This window comes from Bubalus bubalis, chromosome 12 (assembly GCF_019923935.1).
Source record: "Bubalus bubalis isolate 160015118507 breed Murrah chromosome 12, NDDB_SH_1, whole genome shotgun sequence".
NCBI lineage: Eukaryota > Metazoa > Chordata > Mammalia > Artiodactyla > Bovidae > Bubalus > Bubalus bubalis.
In genome coordinates this window covers 236,811-252,417 of record NC_059168.1, presented here as the reverse complement: position 1 = coordinate 252,417, position 15,607 = coordinate 236,811, and the positions used below count along the sequence as shown (strand labels likewise).

General features: G+C 39.2%; 1 protein-coding gene across 7 annotated transcripts in view; it reads left to right on the top strand.

Moving 5' to 3' along the window:
* Positions 1-14,371, top strand: part of TMEM87B (transmembrane protein 87B) — a 51,230-nt gene extending 36,859 nt beyond the window's left edge. For 4 of the 7 annotated variants that reach the window (XM_045162177.1, XM_045162175.1, XM_045162171.1 and 1 more), the window contains 5 exons: positions 4,892-4,965; positions 7,289-7,341; positions 9,705-9,735; positions 11,083-12,126; positions 12,926-14,371. In XM_045162177.1, the coding sequence (XP_045018112.1) occupies positions 4,892-4,965; positions 7,289-7,341; positions 9,705-9,735; positions 11,083-11,142 (218 nt within the window). In that variant the 3' untranslated portion in view covers positions 11,143-12,126; positions 12,926-14,371. The remainder of the gene's footprint in view (positions 1-4,891; positions 4,966-7,288; positions 7,342-9,704; positions 9,736-11,082; positions 12,127-12,925) is intronic. The other 3 variants (XM_045162173.1, XM_045162172.1, XM_045162174.1) reach the window with 3 other exon arrangements.
* Positions 14,372-15,607: the final 1,236 nt, after the last annotated feature.

Genomic DNA, 15,607 nt, shown 5'->3' with positions numbered 1-15,607 from the left:
TACTAAAGCAAAATGGACTTAAGTAACCTATTTTGATAATTAAAATAAATGCAAGTGGACTAAGTACTCAACAGGAAGAGATTGTCAGATTGTTAAAAAATTATATGAAACTCAGCTGTGTGATGTTTACAAGAGACACCTCAAAAATGTCACAGAAAGGTTGAAAGTATGGGAAAAGATAAACCATGAAAACACTAAGCATCAGAAAGCTAGTGTGGCTTGTGTAGTGTCACTTCTTAATGATAAAAGGATGAATTTATCAAGAAGACATTGTAGTCCTAAATGTGTATATATCTAGTGATATCTAATATCAAATTTTGATTCATGAATTTTGAAGCTCTAAAGAAAGATACAAATAAGTTGATATTTTAACACTTTCTCTTCAGTGATTAATAAGACATGAAAACATATGTGTAATAATGTACAAGAACTGAATAAGGCCATTGACCTTATTGATTTGATTGATGTTTATAGAACATTACATTTAGCAACTGAAGATAAGTGTTCAAGTCTGCATTACATAAAAGAACCCATGTGAGTGGCCATTAAAAATGTCTCCATATATTTCAGTAGTTATAATCACAGAGTGTTTATGGTCACAATGGTTAAATTAGATGCGTAACAGTATATCTACAAAATAATCAAATGTTTAGAAATTAAATAATACATTTCTAAGTAACTCATGGATCGAAGGAATATTAAAAAGTATTTCATAATAAAATGATAATAAAAACAAAACATCACATTTTATAGGATGCAACTAAGCCAATTCTTAGAAAATTAATAGCTCTAAGTGTCTATATTACCAAGAAAAAAAAAAAGACATATAAAATCAGTGATGATATGTTTCCATCTTGAGAAGCTAGTAAAACAGTGGCAAATTAAACTGGAGTAGTTAGAAGGAAGGAAATAATAAAGTTAACTGTCTACATCAATGAAATAGAAAACAGAGAGAAAGAGAGAAAATCAACAAAGCTAAATGTAGTTTCTTTTAGAAAAGATTAATAAAAATGGATTAGCCTGTAGGTAATCTAAGCCAGAAATAGAGACAAACAATATAGCAAGACAAATTTCCAACACTGGAAAAATAGAAAGACATTATTATAGTAAGAAAGTAGGTCAGGGGTATTATGAAGAAATTGTGCATTTGGATAAAATGAACAAATTCCTTGAAAAATACACTTAAGAAACTACCCTAATCTAACCCTATGCCACTAAATTGAAATAGCCCTATATCTCTTAAGGAAATTGGATTGAAGTTTAAAATCTTCCCATAAAGCACCAGACCCAAATGGCTTAACTAACCTTCAGATACTTAAGGAAGAAACATTCTAATCTTACACAAATTCTTCAGAACATAGAAATGGTAAGAATATTTCCTAACGAATTTTATGAGGTCAGCACAACTCAAATGCCAAAATCAAACAAAGACAAAAAAGAAAAAGTTACAGACCAATATCACTTATGAGTAGAGACATAATATTTCTTTAAAAACATGAGTAAATAAAATCTAGCACAGTATTGAAAGGTCATTATTGTCAAGTGGACTTCACTCCAGAGTTGCAAGGCCGTTTTAACATTTGGAAATCAATCAGTGTAATTCAACTAAAAAATAAGGAAGTAAAATGGCGTAATTATCTCAATAGGTACAGAAACACGTATCACAGAGTTCAGTACCTACTCATTTTTTTTTTCATATAAAAGCAATCCACTTAGCAAACAAATTACAGAATAGTATGAAAAAACACCACACCTGAAATCATACTTAGTGGTGAAATGGTGAATTTTCTCCCAAGACTGGAAACCAGGTACAGAGATAACTGCTCACCACTGTGACTCAACTTCACAACAGGAGGTCAAGAAAGGCAAAGCCCACAGACCAGCCCGAAGAATACAAAAGGCCTGAAGCGTGGAAAGAAGGAAATCTGTTTGTATTGGTAGACAGCAGGGTTATGTGTGTAGAAAAGCCTAAGAAATCTATAGGAAAAAAACACAACAGAGCTAATAACTGAATAAAACAGAATCATAAGATGTATGTCCAATGCACAGAAATTAGTTGTTTTTTTACATACCAACTGGCAATACTTTTTAAATGAAATTTAAAATATGATTTACAGTAGCTTCAAAAATAAAATATTTAAGAATAAATTTAATGGAAAAAATGAGCAAAACTGCACTGAAGAATACAAAACAGTGCCAAGAGAAATTAGAGGTGAGTGTAGAGCTTTAACATGTTTATGAATTGTAGCTCAGTATTATTAACCCATCACTTCCCTAATTGATATGTAAAATAGATTCGGTACAATCCCAGTTGTAAGTCTAGCTGACTTTTAAAACAATGGTTAAGCAGATTTAAAATTTGTTTTTGTTGTTGTATCTAACTCTATGGTCTGCTGCCTGCCAGGCTCCTCTGTTCATGGGATTTCCCTGGCAAGAATACTGGAGTAGGTTGCCATTTCCTTCTCCAGGGAATCTTCCCGACCCAGGGATTGAACCTGTGTCTCCTGCATTGGCAGGTGGATTCTTTACCACTGAGCCACAATGGAAACCCTTTAAAATATATGTGGAAATACAAAAGATCTGGAAGAGCCTAATCGTGCTCGTAGTTACAACGTAGATTTTGAAGCATTATGCTAAGGGAAAGAAATAAATTACAAAAGATTGTACGTTATATGATGCTATTTACGTGAAAAGTCCAGAATAGATCAATCCATGGAGATAGAAAATAGATTAGTGTCTGCAAGGGGCTGGTCGGAGAAGGCAATGGCACCCCACTCCAGTACTCTTGCCTGGAAAATCCCATGGACGGAGGAGCCTAATAGGCTGTGATCCATGGGGTTGCTGAGGGTCGGACACGAGGGAGCAACTTCACTTTCACTTTTCACTTTCATGCATTGGAGAAGGAAATGACAACCCACTCCAGTGTTCTTGCCTGGAGAATCCCAGGGACGGGGGCGCCTGGTGGGCTGCCATCTGTGGGGTCGCACAGAGTCGGACACGACTGAAGCGACTTAGCAGCAGCAGGGGCTGGTGGAAGGAGTGAATTGAGAGTGACTGCTAATGGGTGTGGGAGGTGGTGATGAAAACCTTCTGAAATTAATAGTGGTGATGATTGCATAATTCCGTGACTGTCCTGAAATCCACAGATGTGTACCCTTCAAAATGGTGCATTTATGCTGTGGGAATTATGTCTAAATAAAATGAAATTAATGGACTTAACTCTGATTTCAAGACAAAAATTTCAAGTTATACTAATCAAGACAGTGTGGTATTGGCAGAAGGACAGAGATGTATCAGAGTATCGAAATAGAGTCCAAGAGACAGATTAATAAATTAGGAGATTAAATGTCAGAAAACTTAAACAGAAGAGTCCAAAAATAAAGCAGCACATATTGTTCAGTGGATTTTGTTGTTGCTTCAGATTATTTTACCAATGCAATAACACTTTGAAGAATGTACTTGTCAATCAGCTCAGTCATGTCCAACTCTTTGCAACCCCATGGACTGCATCACGCCAGGCCTCCTTGTCCTCACCAACTCCCGGAGTATACTCAAACTCATGTCCATTGGTTTGGTGATGCCATCCAACCATCTCATCCTCTGTCGTCCCCTTCTCCTCCTGCCCTCAATCTTTCCCAGCCATCAGGGTCTTTTCAAATGAGTCAGCTCTTTGCATCAGGTGGCCAAAGTATTAGAGTTTTAGCTTCAACATCAGTGCTTCCAATGAACACCCAGGACTGATCTCCTTGCAGTCCAGGGGACTCTCAAGAGTCTTCTCCAACACTACAGTTCAAAAGCATCAATTCTTCGGTGCTCAGCTTTCTTTATAGTCCAACTCTCACATCCATACGTGACTTTTGGAAAAACCATAGTCTTGACTAGATGGACCTTTGTCGGCAAAGTAATGTCTCTGCTTTTTAATATGCTGCCTACGTTGGTCATAACTTTTCTTCAAAGGAGCAAGTATCTTTTAATTTCATGGCTGCAGTGATTTTGGAGCCCAGAAAATAAAGTCTGTCACTGTTTGCTCTGTTTCCGCATCTATTTGCCATGAAGTGATGGGACCGGATGCCATGATCTTAGTTTTCTGAATGTTGAGCTAAGCCAACTGTTTCACTCTCCTCTTTCATTTTCATCAAGAGGCTCTTTAGTTCGTCCTCACTTTCTGCCATAAGGGTGGTGTCATCTGCGTATCTGAGGTTATTGATATTTTTCCTGGCAATCTTGATTCCAGCTTGTGCTTCTTCCAGCCCAGCGTTTCTCATGATGTACTCTGCATACAAGTTAAATAAGCAGGGTGACAATATACAGCTTTTATACAGACAATATATACTCCTTTCCTGATTTGGAACCAGTTTGTTGTCTTTTACTAGTGCCAAATTAATTCCAATATCATAGGTTTTTGAAATTAGAAGTCTCTTTATAGAGTTATAAAATGTGAGGACTCTCTTGCCTGGGAAATCCCATGGATGGGAAATATTGATATTTTTATTGATATATGATAAATATTGAATATTGTTCAATATTATCAATATTGAAATATTGATAAATCCCATGGACTAGAAATATGAACTCTTGCCTGGGAAATCCCATGGACGGAGGAGGCTGGTAGGCTGCAGTCCATGGAGTTGCTAAGAGTCGGACACGACTGAGCGGCTTCACTTTCACTTTCCACTTTCATGCATTGGAGAAGGAAATGGCAACCCACTCCAGTGTTCTTGCCTGGAGAATCCCAGGGACGGGGGAGCCTGGTGGGCTGCTGTCTATAGGGTTGCAGAGTTGGACACGACTGATGCGACTTAGCAGCAGCAGCAGCAGCAAATGTAAGGCTACAAAGGAAAATGTTGTTATTTTATAATTTTATGTATTTCTATAATGTTTCTCATTACAGCTGAAGGAATAAAATTAAGAGCCTCAAAAACAGTTTCCAATGGAACAGCTAAATCTGCTACTTCTGATAATTTTGTGAGTATAATATATATTTAATAGTCTTTAATACTTCAGAAATATGTATGAATGTCACGTTCATCAACCTTCCAGAGAACATTTTTCACTAGGTTTTTTGTATGAAAGTAAATGTTACCAAGTAGTGGTACTAGTTAAGTCTGACAGCTAAGTGCTGTAAACCCTTACTTTTCTGTACAGAATTTTATTTCTTTGATTTTGACTGTACCGGGTCTTGGTTGCTGCTCAGACTTTTCTCTAGCTGCAGTGAGTGGTCTCTCTGGTTGCGGTGCCCCGGCTTCTCTTGTTGCAGAGCACGGCTCTATGCACGTGGCTTCAGTAGTTGGGGCTCCGGGTCTCCAGAGCTTAATAGCTGTGGTACATGGGCTTAGTTGTTCCGTGACATGTGGGATCTTCCTGGATCACGGATTAACCCTATGTCTCCCGCATTGGCAGGTGGATTCTTTACCTCTGAGCCACCAGGGAAGCCCCTTGCTTTTCATGTGTTGTCTTTGGACCAGAATTTCAGGCATATACCAGACCTACTGAATCTAAATCTGCTTTTTAATAGGATTCCATCGATGAATCCCATGCATATTAAAGCTCGAGATGCTTTGTTACAGTAAAAGTTTGTGTTAATTTTCAGCATTTTTAAGTGATCTTTGAAGCCATTTCAGATGATGTTTATCTGTTGGAGGAGGAGTGTTAAACCACATAAGCTTGAATAAAATGGTAAAATGTAGGCTAGAAATGAGTTTTTAAATGTTTTATGCATATTATTTATACATAAAGTGGTAGTTATGAAAGTAATTAAACAACATGTAAATGCCTGTCATACAGTTTTGTGTTTGGCTTTCTTACCTCTGTTGTGGTTAACAAGGTGTAAGAGTTTATGAGCACACCTAAGTCCTGACAGAATGGATGGTGTATGCAAGTTTCATTTGTTGGATTTGGTAACTTCTCTAATTTTTACTTTTGTAATTAGTAATTCTTTAAAGTATGTTCTTTGAATAGTTTTATGGTAATTTAACTAAGCTTTTAAAAGTACAGGAGTTTTGGGACTTTCCTGGCAATCCAGGGGCTGACTCTGTGCCTCACTGTAGGGGCACAGCTTCTATCCCAGGCCAGGGAACCAAGATCCCACTTGCTGCATGGTCAAACAAATGAAAATAAAGTACAACGGTTTTATTTATCTGCCTTTAGATCTATTAAACCCTCAGCTTGCTAAGAAATTTTCCTCTTATTTTAGGGATTTGTCTCAGTTTATTTTAAAGCTCAATTTTTGCACATATAGCAAGGGAAAATGCTTTCATTTCTTGAAATTATGTAGCCAGCTCTCGATCAGCAGTTTGGAACCTTGTCTTTTCTTGATTGGCTTATTTCTCCCTGAGATTCACACAGAGAATTGGCTTCCTATTAGTACTGGCTCAGTTGCTTTTTCTCTCTCTAGGTGAGCAAGATGTCTTTAATGCTAGAACCAGAGGATTCCATATAGCCAATTTGTCTTATTTCATATCGTAAACCAAAATATTCAGTATACCTTTTATTTTTCTTAGTCTCAGTAAAATGACTATAAGCACATTTTCTGTAGAAAAAAAAAATGTAGGTACCCTAAGTGAAAGTGTCAGTCACTCAGTCATGTCAGACTCTGCAACCCCATGGACTGTAGCTCACTAGGCTCCTCTGTCCGTGGAATTCTCCAGGCAAGAATACTGGAGTAGGCAACCATTCCTTTCTCCAGGGGATCTTCCAGAGCCAGGGATCGAACCTGGGTCTCCGGCATTGCAGGCAGATTCTTTACCATCTGAGCCACCAGGGAAGCCCCCAGACTGACTTGCTTTTCTTTTTTCTTTTCTCCTGTAGAGAAATGAGCATTAAACACAAACAATTGGAATAAATAGGCTTCTATAAAGTTAGAATATCTCTACCATCATCTTTTTCTTTTGAAAAATTGTAAAATCATGATATAAAATGAGCACAGTAGCCGTGACGAATGCTGGAAGCAAAACAATGAATACAAATCAGTATCCTTGCTGTTGCTTATCTTATAAATCAACGCTCTTTATTTTTACTGTGGTTTTTCAAGACAAAAAAAATAATGCCTTTGCATCTAACTAAAACCAGAGAAGTACAAAAATCCAAAGTCCAAATGTTTGTTTGACTATTTAAGAAAATCCTGGCATAGTTTCTGTGTGGCATGAGTGAAGTTCTTAGGCTATGTAGAAATTAAAAGAACATCATGCATTTAAATGTAAATGCTTAAATTATATATATATTCTATTTTAGAATTCTGCTTCCAGGTGTTATTAAGCAAATGCTAATATGTAAATGTTTATTTCTACAGAGTGAAGATTTGAAATGGGTGGAGGAAAATATTCCCTCTTCATTCACAGATGTGTAAATATCCTCTGTTAAAGTTTGAATCTAATATTTAGGCTGTAGTATAAAGGGATAATTTTCATACTTTTTTATGTGCCTTGTAAGCCTTTTTCCTCTGTATGTTTCTGTGGGCCCCATCACTAGTAATGGACAGATTAACTTCATGCTGAAATGCAAAGAAAACATAGCCCTGCCTTGGCCTGTCTTTCTCCTTCCCTTTTCAGTGCACAACAGCTATTTTAATACTCCTGCCCTGTAAGCAGCTCCTTTTTAAATATAAGTTTATTAGGGTCAGAGTCATTTTGTTTTCACTTTATAATATGGAAAAGTTCAAACTTTTTTAATTTAAACACATGTAACCGCAATAACATGTAGCGTGGGAATGCTTTTGGAGGAGAAACATGAGCTTAGGAAAGCCAGAGTGCAGAGGAAGCCTGTTTGGGACTTGGAGCCCTTTGGGTTCTTCTTTATTGGTGTCTATATCTAACCGCAGTCCCTGGGCCGCAGACTAGTGTCTGTATGTAACTGCAGTCCCCGGGCCACGGACTGGTATTGGCAGGAGGTGGGTGACGGGCAACTGTGAGAAGCTTTATTTGTATTTACAGCTGCTCCCCATCACTCCCATTGCCTCCTGAGCACCGCCTCCTATCAGATCAGTGGCGGCATCGTAAATATAATATGCTTGAATCATCCTCAAACCATCCCCACCCCACCCCAGTCCATGGAAAAATTGTCTTCCCCAAAACTGGTCCCTGGGACCTAAAAGACTGGGGACCGTTGCTATGTGACACATGAATTCCAGGTAGCTGTTCCCATGGTAGACAACAGGATGGCTAGAGAGGATGGTTTGTTCCTTTCCCGGCTCCCATTTACTTCCTATTTAGACCATTTCTGTCTAATAAGAAGTTTAGCTCAGTGCTACCCAACATGCATGTGCTGTTTACATAGCAAGTTTAGAAACTGGACTTTACATCCACGTGTATGTGAAGTCCTTTTATATGCTTCTATAGAAATGGAGCAAAAATTCTGCAAGTCATAGAATAATTTAAACAGATCATGAGTAACCCATATGACCTGGTGTGTCTCTGATACTCACATGCTGTATATCCTGGCTTTTCTGTGTCTCTGATGAATGCGAAGGCCAGCTTGGCAGAGTGCCCCTTCCGTCTCAGTGCGCCGATTCCATCTTAGTGAGTTTTAGTCGTTTCCCTCACAGCAGGAGCCATGGCTAGTGTTTATCTGTAAATGAGGTGCCAAGCTTTCTCCTTGGCCTTCAAGGTTCTGGTTCGTATTTCCCTAAGGTAGTCGTCTCCTCTGGATTTTCCTCGACGGTATTGTTCTGAGCCATCTAAGCGGCTCCTCCTGCACATCTCTGAGGCCCCGCTTCACCTTCTTCCGTCTCTACCACGAGCTGCACTGCCAGTCGCATCTTTGGGATTGTGCATTGGTGTGACTTTCATGCAGAGACCTTGACACTAGACCTTTCCTTTGGGCTCTGCCTCTCACTGGTCCATCGCACACCGAGGCTCTCCATTTGTCTTTTCTTTTTATCCGTATTATTCTCTTTTCTGAACAAAGATTATGTTGTGTAATTTTTTCTGTTTCCAGTGCCCTTCATAGGTTTGTGTCCAGTCAATAATAACAATGACATAGGAATTAAATACTTGATTCTATAAATACCACCTTTTGTAATATGTTCACTCATCCATCTTTTAAAAAATATGTATAATTTTAATTATAGTTGTATTTATTTAAAGTGTACATGATGATTTGACGTACAGGTTCATAGTGAAAGGATGAGTACTGTCAAGCCTGTTCATCCCTCTTTCATTCTCACAAAAGCAGACGACACATGGGTTTTCAAATTAGATAGCACATCGCTAGTCAAGACATTTGTCCAGCTATTCAAAGTTAAAAATTACAGGGGCTTAAAAATAAAAATATAATTGGTTGCCCAAGTGTATAGCTTAATACATTTTTAATATAAGCACACTCATATAACCAGCACCCAGATAGCAGATCAAAAGCTGGAACATTACTAGCACCCTAAGAACTATCTTGTTTTCCTCCCAAATCATGACCCCACTCTCGCAAAGCTACTGCCCTACTGATATCTGTAACTGTAGATTACTAGTGTTGGTTTTCAAAACCTGATCCCTCAAAACTTCATACCTCCCTTCGGAGGGCTCTGTGGTATCCCAGCGCCCGTGTGAGCATGTTGAGAACAGCAGCGCCGTGCGTCTGTTGCTGGCACTGGCGTTCATTTCTGTCAGCTGCGTCTCCAGGATGGGAGTGGGTGCATCGTGGGGTATGCTGTATTCAGCTTCTGTAGAGCCACTGGCCTTTTAATAACTTTGTCAACTTTTTTTCTTTTATTTCAGAGCTCTTCCAGTGTTAGTGGATTCAGACGAGGTAAAATATTGTCTTGGAGCTATTATTTTCACAAAGTAGAAATGAATCTCAGAAATCTGAAAGTTACTTTTTTATATGATTACAAATTAAGCAGATCGAAAGACTGCATCGAGTTATGGGTAAAGTTTTGAGGAACTGGATCCTCATTTAAAACAGGAGCAAGATACCAACATGTAATAATAATATTAATATATAATAAATGCTTACTGGTATAAGAGGAGGGAAGAATTATTCTATTAAGTTTTGAGTCTGAATTTTTAACATCTTAAGATGTAAGAGTTTAGAAGACTTCAAGATGGCAATTTGTCCGAAGTAATCCCTGATAGATATTTTCCTGCAGTAAATAGAGTTTCTAACTGGTTTACATTTACAAGGTAGGGAATGTGAACAGACGATGTGGGTTTGGGGAGGTTTTGGGGGGATTAGTTGTGGGTCACCTGGATTCTTCAGTACTTTGTCACACAGCACATTCGCACTGGCGCTCTGCTTTACATTTGGTAGTGTGTATGTTTCCGTACTCTCTCCACATACCCCCACCTTCTCCTTCTCCCACCCCACCCACCCCTATGTCCATAAGTCGATTCTCTGTCTGTGGGATTTGACCATAGTAGGGTGGGAACTTCTAGGAAGGCTGCTGTATGCACATACCTTGCTATGAAACCATTGCTCTCGACCTCTTTGCAGGGTCAAGTAGCAGTAAAGACGCAGACACAGAAAACAGACTTGTGGACACAGTGGGGAGAGGAGAGGGTGGGAGGGATTGAGAAAGCAGCATGGAAACAGACATTACTGTATGCAAAATAGGTAGCCAGTGGGAATCCGCTGTACAGCACAAGGAGTTCAACTCGGTGCTCTGTTGACAACCGAGAGTGGGGATGGAGCGGGGGCGTGGGAGGGAGGGGACGTGTGTATACCTGTGGTGGATTCATGTTGATGTATGGCAGAAACCAACACAACATTGTAAAGCAGCTATCTTCCAATAAAGTCAATAATTAATGTCCCCCCCAAAAACCTTTGGACTCCTTAGGATTTATAACTACAGACGTGTATACCATGGAATTACTCTTAAAGGGGCATTTATAGTGTTCATTTCATAAATGATTGATTTCTAATTTAAAAAATACTTTAACTGGTTAAGTCAGACAAATACCTGGATGATTATACACCATAAGTAGAAGTCTGGACTATATGGTTTTTATTTTTTATATCTAATATTTCTATGTATATTGTGGCATGGAAGGCACAAAATTGTGACTACTTTATAGAGACTCTATAGAGAATTGTGTTAGGTCTTGGAAGAAGCATCAACATTTTAACGAGTATCTACCCCCACCCTTTTTTTTAAAGGAAATTATGACCAGATCTGAAATGGCAGAAAAAATGTTCTCTTCCGAAAAAATAATGTGATGGAACCCAAGAATGATGAAGGACTTCCTCAAGACTAAAAGAGAACTTTGTTTTGATATAGTGCAACAAGTTTTTATTGCATCATCTTGGAAATCTATGTGTGAAAATTAAGAATTCAGATGGTAGGAGGGTTCGGTAACCCTTTTTAAACTGACCCCTGAGTGCCAGTTTCATGTCCATTACATTGCCTACTTGGCAGTGATCTGAGAGAAGTATTATAAAAAAGATAAGTTCCCAGCTACCCTTAGCTGATGGGTGGCAGACATGTGGATTTGGGCATGTGGGTTCTCTCTCTCTCTCTTTTTTTTTTTTTCTGAAAAATATGACAATTTAAAATAACTTACTTACATCAATGTTCCTATTGTTCTTTTGCTGAGCTTCAAAAACAGTGATATGATTCTTCTGAGATGTGGTTAAATCAGTGTCTCCATCTATTGGGTTTATAGTTATATGTTGCAATAATAATTCTCTTTGACTTTCATGCTGAAGTGATTTGGTAATACTGAGTTGGCCAGAAAGTTCATTTGTTCCGTGAGAGGGTACAGGAAAACCTGAATGAACTTTTTGGCCAACCCAGTAAGTAAAAGTCGATTAATGTTGGAACATAAGGGTGTATATATGGGTAGTCTTGCTCTGGGTGTGCATGTGTGTGTGTGCACAGGTCTGTGCAAAGGCCTTGTGTGCAGCTCACATCATGCACATCAAATCGTTGATCTTCTCCGAGCTCAGGGGAACACAGTTTATGGAGAGAGAGGTCCCTTCTGAAAATCTGCTCTGCCTGTCCCCTCCCTTAGGCCAGGTGTGTACGTGCTGCTGCTGAATCTGCCTGGGACAGGTGGGGTCACCTGGCCACATGGTTCCACCGGAGCACTTCTTCCCTAGCAAGCTGGGAGGCTCATTACCAGTGAGCCTTGAGGAAACTACAACCTTCTATATCATCCTAGCATATTTGGTTTCGTAATAATACATGTATTTAACTGCATAGTAAGTATATCACTATTAATCTTGTAATTAATTTTTTAACCGTAAACCATGTTTTATACATTATTTTGTTATATATGTAATGTGTGATTTGAAAATTAAAAAAAAAAAAATTTTTTTAATGCAGAGCATGCTAAACTTGAAAAACCATTGGTTACAGTGTGACAGAAACGGTAGCTGTTTTGCTGCTTTCCTGACCAAAGATACAGGGCTAGTGGATGTTTAGAATAGGAATTAAAGGTAGAATCTTCTGTGTCTTTGTTTGAAGGAGTTCTAACCTTTGGAGTTGAGGATGACTTCAGAGTTTTTGATAAAGAAGCATCAAGGTCTTAACCAGTACAAACACTTGAATTATAACCTTCCTTTTTTTTTTTGTCCCATAGTGAAGCCACAGAACGAAATGGTTTCTTTGAAAAGGCTACCTTTTGAATTGGTTTCTCATTTGCTCATCTCATAGGGGTTAGTTAAAAAATAAAAAAGGTTTCTAGTAGTAATGACTCTTGAAAGATACTGTCAGCTGTATTTTCAGTAGTGAATATTGGGCCCTGTTGTTCTGAGAACGGCGTGGCTTTCATCATGCTTTTGCTTTTGGACATCCTTCCCAAGAAAAGAATGTCTAACAATGTGGGTTCCCTTCCTCATTTCCGTTTCTGCCACAGGAATGGACTCCACCTGAGGTGTTTCCAGCGTTTATGTCCATTTTGACCGTGGTGTATATGTGGCCCTCAGCCCAGTTGTTTCAGAGCTGGAGGTGACCATTTGCTTCTTGTTCCTAACATTTGTATCTGATACCACTCCCCAGATTTTGAAGCAGATTGGATCCCCAGCTCATATGGCTCCAGTTGAATTTTGAAATGCAGAATCCTGGGCTTCCAGCCGCAGAGGTAGTGGAGTGTGAGTAGGGAGTCAGTGGGAAGTGTGCAGTGATGAGGGTTAACACCTCTGAGGTAACCTTGAGGTGTTGATGAAAACACTTCTTTCTGCAGCTGACAAGACAAATAATGCTGTGCCTGCATAGCCAGCTACGTACCAAAATGCGGACTTTTCTCATCATCACAGAAAGCAGTATTTTCTCCTGATAACCTCATCAGAAGTGTTTTCCAAAGGACGCATGCTGTGTCTGTCACCCCTGGTGGTCAGTGTGTTGTCTCCTGAAGACTCTCAGCCTGAACCAGGTGTTCCTGTAGAATCAGGTTCCCTCATGTGCCCAGGAGGGGGCGCCCCAGAACTGTAGCCTTGGTGCTTATGAAGGAGCCCCGGGAGAAGTCACGCTCAGGAGCACTGTCAGCTCATCACCATTGCTTCTGCACAAAGACTCCAGAAACTGGCCGTCAGGGTCTTCGAGGTGGCCACACCAATTTATTCTTAGGATGCCATCAGGATGGGTCTCCTTATGAGTGCAGGGATCTGAGGGTAAGAGTCCAGTTCTCTGTGTTTCTAGGCAAAATGCCTAAGTGTTCTTACGGTGCCATTTGTGTTAGATTTCTGTGATGTATGACGTTGGCTTAAAAGGGAATTTTCATGTTTTAAGTTAGAGGAATATTAGTATCTGCTTTAAAGGAAAGTTCATTTCAAATATAAGGAAAAATAGATGAATGTGTGAATTTTTTGAGCCCAAGAGATAAGATGTTCCTATACTTTTCCTGTGAAGAAAATATTTAAAATCTTCCATATATCCTGTAGAGAGTACTAGACCTCCCCACTCTAACACAGTGTATTTGCACTACTATAATGTGAAGAATGAGGATATAAAAGATGTACATGTGATTGATTTTTATATCTTTTTTAAAAAAGGGGTTTGAATCTGTTGCACTAGACTATACATAACTGGTTTATGAGAAATGTTATACTAGCTTTATAAGCCCCTAATGTTGGAACTTGTGTCTTGGTATGATCAACAACATGCGATAAGCAATGCAAAACACCACGCCTTAAAGAAAGAAGTTTAATGTATTGGTTAAAGTACTAAAGAATGTATTTAAGTGACAAAAGGAGATTTAAGGACATGTATATTATAACATAGGAGCTCAAGAAGAAACGTCTTTAGAACTAGGAAAACATGCATTTGGGAAGAAAATTTAGGGGCTAAAGTTGTATATTTTTTATTTAAGAAGTTAAGTTATTGTATAATTTGGAAGGTGTTGCTTTGAATATAGCACAAAACTATTTCAAAGATTTTTATTTGAAAAAAACTGATGTATTTTTGTGCCTTAATATTTGTTCTGACTTAATAAAATGCTTTCTGAGATTTTGGATGATTGATTCTTGGTAATGTCTATGAGTACTAAAATTATTAAAACCTACAGGAAATGTAGACTCTGATAGATAGTAGGACGTAAACTTCTCGAAAGAGGAGGGACGACTAACACGGACCAGCGTTCAACCTCGGTAGTGACAAACGCGAATGAAAGGAGAAACTTTTAAAAACTGAAATCGATATGTTTATACTATTAAGTATTTGTAACAATTGTTTTGCTTTCAGTGTCTAAGGAAATGAGCACATCACTAGTGCCAGGCTCCTCTGTTCATGGGATTTCCCAGGCAAGAATACTGGAGTAGGTAGCCATTCCCTTCTCCAAAAGATCTTCCTGATCCAGGGATCAAACCCATGTCTCCTGTCTCCTGCATTGCAGGCAGATTCTTTATGGTCTGAGCCACCAGGGAAGCCTGGCTTCTGCATAAAAATGTTTAGTATAGCATTATTTAAAGTAGAGGAAAAAGTAAGCAAACTAAACATCACAGTAGAATGGTTAAGGAATTATAGTTTAACCAGCTACTCTGCAACCATTACATTATGAAGACTATATAATAACATAGAAATGTACTTACAAGAGATATGGCACTTCCCTTATGGCAGTGGTTAAGAATCCGCCCGCCAATGCAAGGGACATGAGTTTTATCCCTGGTCCAGGAAGACCCCACATGCCATGGAGCAACTAAGCCCGTGCTCCCCAACTTCTGAGCCCGTGAGCCGCGACGAGAAGCCACCACTGTGAGGAAGCCAGGCACCACAGCTGGAGAGTGGTCCTTGCTCACCACAGCTGGAGAATGCCCGTGCACAGCAACGAAGACCCAACCCAGCCAAAAAATTAAGAAAATTCGATATAAAGTTACATGTGACTCATGTAAACAGCAAGTAGAGAAAAGACTGGCAACAGATCACAGGGGCGCTTAGAGTGTTGAGGTTCAGCTAGGCTGTAAGTATTCAATTACATTTCAAGAGGCTAAGACAAAAAGTCTATTCGTCCTAACTTGTAGGATAGCTGCAGAGGTGAGCAGGGCAACCCTGCTCCACACGAACCCTCAGGGGCCCGAGGTGTATTTTCGTATTGTGGGCCTGCCATCTGCATTCAGCCAGCACAAGGGGAGGGTTGCTCCAGACGGGGGGCTTTGTAGGGCAAAACCTGAAAGTGGTACCCATCAATAGCACGTTTCATTAGCAAAACTCAAGTCACAAAGCCACACCAAACCACCAGGTGGGCTG